The 6,824-nt window shown below is 37.8% G+C and overlaps 1 protein-coding gene across 2 annotated transcripts in view; it reads left to right on the top strand.

Annotated features, from left to right (window-relative positions):
- Positions 1-3: 3 nt before the first annotated feature.
- UBE2O (ubiquitin conjugating enzyme E2 O) overlaps positions 4-6,824 on the top strand; it is an 86,233-nt gene continuing 79,412 nt past the window's right edge. Inside the window, exon 1 of one of the 2 annotated variants that reach the window (XM_088133398.1) lies at positions 4-508. In XM_088133398.1, coding sequence (XP_087989524.1) covers positions 107-508 — 402 coding nt within the window. In that variant the 5' untranslated portion in view covers positions 4-106. The remainder of the gene's footprint in view (positions 509-6,824) is intronic. The other variant, XM_007431846.3, reaches the window with a different exon arrangement.

Below are 6,824 nucleotides of genomic sequence, written 5' to 3'. Positions count from 1 at the left end.
CCGGGTGGTGACTGCGTTGTGTGGGCCCGGCGGCCGCAGCCGCTCTTTCTCCTGCTCCTCCGCCTCTTCCTCCCTCCCTCCCTCAGTCATCGCCGGTGTGCGCGCCATGGCGGAGCTGCCTGCTTCTCCCGCCTCGCCAGCAGCTCTGCCGCCGGCCGCTGCAACCCCTGCCGCCGGGTTTCAGCGGCTGCTCTTCACTCACGACCTGGTGTCTGGCCGGTACCGGGGTTCGGTGCGCTTCGGCCTAGTCCGTGTCATGCACGGCGAGGATTCCGACTCCGAGGAGGAGGATGGCGGAAGAGGGCCCGGCGGCGGCGGTGGCGGCGGCAGCGGCAGCGGCGGGGGAGGCGGCCCCGGGGGAGGCGGAGGAGGAGCTGGCAGCTCCGGCGGCTCCGAGTCTGGGGGCCCGGGCGGAGGCGAGGAGAACCGCGGGAGCCCTCTCCGCCGCGGGTACGTGCGAGTCCAGTGGTACCCGGAGGGCATCAAGCAACACGTCAAAGAGACCAAGGTAACGAAGCTTCGATGCCGCTGCCGCCCGAGCCTCATTTGCATCTCATCTGCACACGCGGCTCGGTGGGTTGAGTGGGTGGGGTGTCCGCAGTGGGGCTGAGAAGGCGGCAGCTGAGAAGAGGGTGGGGAAGGGAGATGTGCGTAGGCTAAGAGGGTCTCCCGGGGTGTCAGGTGGGAGTGAACGCCCAGGTATTGGGGAGCATAGAGGGTAGCATTTGGGGTCCTAGAAGAAGTTGGCCTGGAAGAGCCTCGTGAGGGCAGGCAGAAGCTGATCTCTGGTCAAGGGGATTTGAAAACTCTCCCTTGCACCACTGGGTTGTCTGGTCTGCGGTGTTTTCTACGCAAAATAGACTGACTCTTCATTAGCCGAGGCACTTCTCCTGGTTTCTGCACCAAAATTGAAATAAAGTTCCAGGTTGTGTGTTTCTAGATGAGGTTTTATTGCTCTGGCTCAGGCATGGGATTTTATGATGTGTCAATATGACATTGGCTTCCATTTGACTTTCTCCAATCTTTGGCCACGATTGCTGTCATTTTTCTTTACAGATAATATGGGTTGAACAGAAAAGCTGCATAGTGCCTTTTGAGAAATAGCACTAGAAACCCTCCATTGGGAAGCACTTGATTCTTGCATCTTTATCTCATTGTTCCCAAAATCACTTTTAATATTTTAAGAGGAAATACATTCTTTTCAGCATCCACAGTAGCCTGGGCCTCACCTAATAATTCTGTGTGGTGTAGGGGTCTTAGTAGTGTATTGGAAATGTTTGTTATTAGCTTAACTGAGGTATTTTACCTCTCTTGCAGTTATATTTTTGTGTTATTATTTTTAATATCATACATTAGAATTCATGCACATTTTTATGAGATATCCTTACAATTATATTGAGTGTATTTTGTTTTACCCTGTCTGAAATTGTGTTGGAGTCTAAAGAAATTAGTTTGTATTAATATGAGGTCATATTGTTTTCACTTACCAAGCTATAGTAAATTGTGCTTTCTGGAATAAAGGAAATGAATATAACGAAATAATTTTGAAATGAAAAATATTGGAGATTGAAAATTCTTGATTGGGGCGCAATCTTCCAGCGTGTATTGAGAAAGAAAAGAAATTATTGTCCCACTATGATATGTGTGGATGGATGGATGGATGGATGGATGGATGGATGGATGGATGGATGGATAGATAGATAGATATTAACAGAAGAATCCATGAGATGTAGTCCTGAATGAATTTGTCATTTTAATTTTCTCTGGTGAAGTGATTATCAGTGTATGTAAACTAAGTAATTTACATCAAGATTAAGATTTCAGAAAGAGTGTGAAGTTTGAAGACTAAGTTCTAAGTCTCACTAAAAAAAAGATGGGGAAGGATGGACAATAAGATAATCTAAGAAAACAGATGAATGTCTGGATCTGGAAGCTTGTGAGACAGATACTGAAAAATTATGTGCTGTGAGAAGTAAGTTCTATATATGTTATTGCAGACATAATCTTTTGATCTGGAATTTATGTATACTTTCCTATAAAGAAAACGCTGCATTCATTTTAAATTAGAATATGTAAGTTCTATTCTAACCCCCAGGGGGTTCCCTGTTGTTGCATTCGTTAAGTTTAAGAAGAATAGGAAAATGGTGCCACTGGTGAAACAAAAACTTTCAAAGCTTGTGCCTGAAAGATTCAACATATGAATGGCTATTGGGTCCAAAGCTATATGGACATAAAAATATATTTATAAATTTTGTATAAACTTTCAGTGCTTTCCTTTAATCCTTTGTGAGAATAATCCAGGAAATTTATTCCGTGAAGTATGAGGTCTGATTAAAATTTATTGGGAGGTGAACTTGAAAATAATTGGATTTGACAAAACACGGATTCCATTCAGAGACTATAAAAGCCAGCCCATTCAACACCCCCCACTACCATTTTTGCTTTACAAAAAATGTTATGTATAATGATTAGAGTTGGAGTAGAAGGTTGGAGTAAATAGAGCTATCATTCACATCTTAGTGCAATCTTCATTCCAGAGGATATATTTAATATTCCCAAATGATCGATCTTTATGCTGTTTCTTATCTAAAGGTTTATATCCAAAGTATTATGGCAAATACTTTATTTTTTCCTAGATGAGATGTTTTAATCTTGGCACACTCTTCCTCAGATTCGGATTATGAATTCATTCATTCTTCTAAGGAGGGAAATTAAAATCCTCTATCATAGCCTTTAGTATATTATAAACATACAATATTTTCTTTGGTTTCCTGTCTTTATCATAACAAACCTGTATCTCAGGAAGTCTTTCTAGATTTGTACTACTGCATGTAGGCCAGGTAATTTTATAAACTGTTATTATTCAATACATCTTATTCTCTTCTTCCTTTCCCTCGGGGAATTAGGTGGTGTCATATATGGAAACAATTTCTGAAATAATTATGGTGTTATTTATATTCCATGCCATTGCTTTGTTGAGAATACTGAGGAATTGGATTGATCCCTGATAAATCCTCTCTTTGCCACTTCAAATAGTATAAAGAGCCAATCTGATTCTTTTGGATTTTCTGCAATTCTGTTAGATTGGAAGATGCAGACAGCTATACAATAGTGGTTGTACTAACTAGAGGGAAGAAGTAGTTCTTCTTGTGCCTTTAAAATAGGACTGTAACACTTTGGAAGAATTATAAAGAAATTATTTGGATATCATGTAAGCACAGGACCTCTCTCATTTTGATTAAAGCCTTTTTAGGCTTCTGTGTGAACCTGAAAAAAAAAGATAGTTTCTTTAAATGTTACATAAGTTGACTTCTTAAGCAGCTTTTTTTTTAAACTTGTATGGAAGCCTGAAAAAAATATAGGCCATCTTAATATATAGCACATAATTGCTATGCTGGTAGACGTTCTGAAGCATTTCTTCTGAATCATTTTTTGAAGTATATTCACCTCTCCTTGGCAACAAAGATAAGCTTTCGAATGTTCTGCCCAGGATAGTAGTCATGTTTAAAACTTGAAATTTTTCAGCAATTTGGTCTGAAAACAAGAAAGATGACAGCTACAGTAAAACTTTATTGCAGGGAGAGGTTCCATTATTTATGAAAGTCCATTAAATTGGAGAGAACTCCTCTGCAGGAATTTTTTAATATTTGCATAAAGATGCCATTACTAATGATGTTGTTGGGGCAGAACATTCATTGCAACAAGGTCTGGTTAATCAGAGTTTCACTATACTGCAATAGCTGGTATAGATTAAATTTCTTCAGTTATTACTTTTACATTATTTCTCAGTATGAAAATTCTGCATATTGCCTAGTATTAATTTTTAGCTATCTTCAGAAAGTCAAGTTTTGTTAATAGTTGTATTCACATTCTTCTGTATCCTATAGCCCTCTTAGATTTATTAATCTGCATGATAAACCATGAATGAGGTTAATAGAAAGCATGTGAAAATCTTTTTCATCTTTTTTGGAATTGGTTCCCTTTATTTAGGCTTTTATGAGTCTATTGTTATTATCTAATTCTGAAATGGAATTGATTCTAAGCTTTTCTTCATTCGGTTGTAGAGAAAAAAATGTTATCTTCCAAACTTAATTCAAGGAGCTAGTACTTTTCTTTAAAATTCTAAATGGCTTTAGACCCACATACTTAAATGAAAACATATTTCCATGTCAACCTGACCATGCATTAAAATTGTCAAATATTCTAAGTGCTGCTAGTTGGGGAATGCAGGGCATACATATACCCCATGCACATGAGAGGGTCTTTTCTCTCATGCTCCCTCTATACTGAAAGGTGTTATGTATGTAAGGAAGGCATAGACACTATGATCATTTCCATTTTAAGACAGCACGCTTGTTTCTGCAGCCCAGGAATTTAAATTATTGCTTCATTTCTTTGAGATAGTTGTATGCTTTTGCATCCTGACAGTCGAAATGTTCCAAAGTATCCTCTATTGCAAGAGCAAATGTAATTTGGGAGGCTGTTGATACAGCAACAACGTAGGTGTATAATTTTGTTTTTATATTTAAGGGTGATGGTGGGGAGAGAGGTCTCCCATTGTGTGGAGAAGGTCTAAAACAAAGAATTGTAGCTTTTGCTACATTTATTTATTATGAAAAATTGGGAGTTTTGATGCAATATATGGTCTTTAATGCTCTGAACTATTGGCCTGTTATCCACCTAAAAATCCTAATATAACAGACCTCTTGCTTCTAACATTTTATCCAGTCTCTTGGGAGATTACCTAAGAAGCATCTGATACTTATAGTGGTTTGAGAGATCATGAAAACAAAAGGCTTCCTGCAACTGGTCTAAGATTTATACAGTTGAACTGTTAACCTGACCAGTCTTCTTGTATATCCATTATAAGGTTATATATTCTTTACTTCAATTTGTCTGCAAGTTAAAAATCATGCATTAATTTTATCCAGTGTGGTGATTGTGCTGCTGAGATTTTTTTTTAATAGAATGGAAACATTTGTAACTGATTATATGAAGTGAGAGTGTTAACTTGAATGGCATTCCTCCTCCTGAAACAGTTGTTTGATAGCATGACTTGAGTTTACCAGAGCCAAAGTTAGTAGTAACTTTGTGTTCACTTGTTCCCTGGAAATATAAGCATCTTTCTTTTCTGAGATATGAGTTTAAAAAGGAGTAAGAGACATAAGGCTTCATTTAAATCTTTAAGACTGGTATTTCACTAAACCTAAGGCTCATCTCAAAACCTCATTCTGTTTGACTTGCTCCTTCAACTTTGGATGTATTGGCTGTTGTGTGTTACTGGATTGTACAGGAAATGGTATCCTCTTACTCCTCCCACTCCCCAAGCATTGCAATTTCAAGTGGGTGATGACATAAAAGCCAGCATGAACAACCAAAGACAAATTTGCTCCATTATTTTATATTTCAAATCATATAAAACAGCTTAAATCTCTAATATTGTAGTTTCATCTCCAGCTAAACATGTTTAATTCCTTCAGTCTTCTTTCCATAGGACTCAGTAGGCCATTGCCTATTTCTCATTGTTCTTCTGGGCACTTTTGAAGAGTTAAACCACAGTGTCTAGAACTGGACATATATTCTTATCAGATCTGACCAAAGGAGAATAATTATTACTTAGAATCTGGGCCCTGTACTTCAGTTAAAGTAGCCTAGAATTGTGTTAGCCACCTCATCATTTTCCTGAGTCACATTTGTCTTGTGAACTTTTGAAAACAGATTTTTAGTCTTTTGTACTGCTATACAACCAGATATCACCCATCTTGTATTAGGCCTTTGATTCTTCATATTACAATACAAAAGTTACTTCAGAAATTGATTTTGTTAGTTTTAGTCCTTTTCTCTATTTTCTCAATTTAATCTTGCATCTAAGGAAACTGTGTAGTTTAATGTCATCTGCAGATTTAATGTGCAATTCCTTTACTCTTTCATCTGAGTTATTTATAGAAATATCAGACAATACTGTGCCAAATTAATACTGCAGCATTCTACCCGTCAATTATTTCCAGGTTTACAAGGAGACATTGATGGGAATGTTGGGATTTGGGCTACAGACTCATTTTCTGATGAATTTCACACCAGATTTCCAATAAGAATATCAGATTTATTGAACTCACAGTATGTATCAGCAGCATTCAAAAATACTAGGTGAGTAAATCTCCCTAAAAAAAGAGAGAGAGAAGGTAATCTAGCATGTTTTGTTCTTCAGAAATCTATGCTGTTACAAATCACAGCATTCCCCTCTCCTTTCAGACAGACTGCTTAATGATAAATTCTATCTAAATGTTCACATTAAGTTGACTGGATGTGTAATGACTGCTTGAATATTCCCCTCCTCCATCTTTAGATTTGGGAGGAAAGTTCACCTACCTCTATTCTTACTAGAGTTTTCAAAAATTATACACAGACGATATCTGCAACATTTCTTTAGTATGTAGGACAGTTAATCTTTTCCTGAAGACTTGGTAGTTAGATGCTGCCATACCATTTCTCTGTGTATCAGTTTAAGGACTGAATTAATTCTGTATTGAAACTAAATGGATATTATATGGATCTATCTATCTATTTATGCTTAACTTACTTTAATCACCACCAATGTATGTTCATTCTTTCCTCACAATATAATCACTATTATATTTTTTTATATTGGTATTGTAGTTTTTATTCCATTATTATTTTTTCAATGCCACTTCTTTGTCTACCATATAAAAAAAGAATTGAAAATACCCACTATTGAGAATGATAGGGTTGTTTGTTTGTTTGTTTTTACCTTTCACCTTTCCCCTGTAGAATGGCCAAAATATGCTCCTTGCTCTCCTAATGCC

Source organism: Python bivittatus, unplaced genomic scaffold (genome assembly GCF_059951505.1).
Source record: "Python bivittatus isolate LINGU-HERP-01145 unplaced genomic scaffold, Pbiv_v1 ctg000080_np1212, whole genome shotgun sequence".
Taxonomy (NCBI): domain Eukaryota; kingdom Metazoa; phylum Chordata; class Lepidosauria; order Squamata; family Pythonidae; genus Python; species Python bivittatus.
Note: the sequence above shows the minus strand (reverse complement) of the source record. Positions and strands in the feature narration are given on the sequence as shown.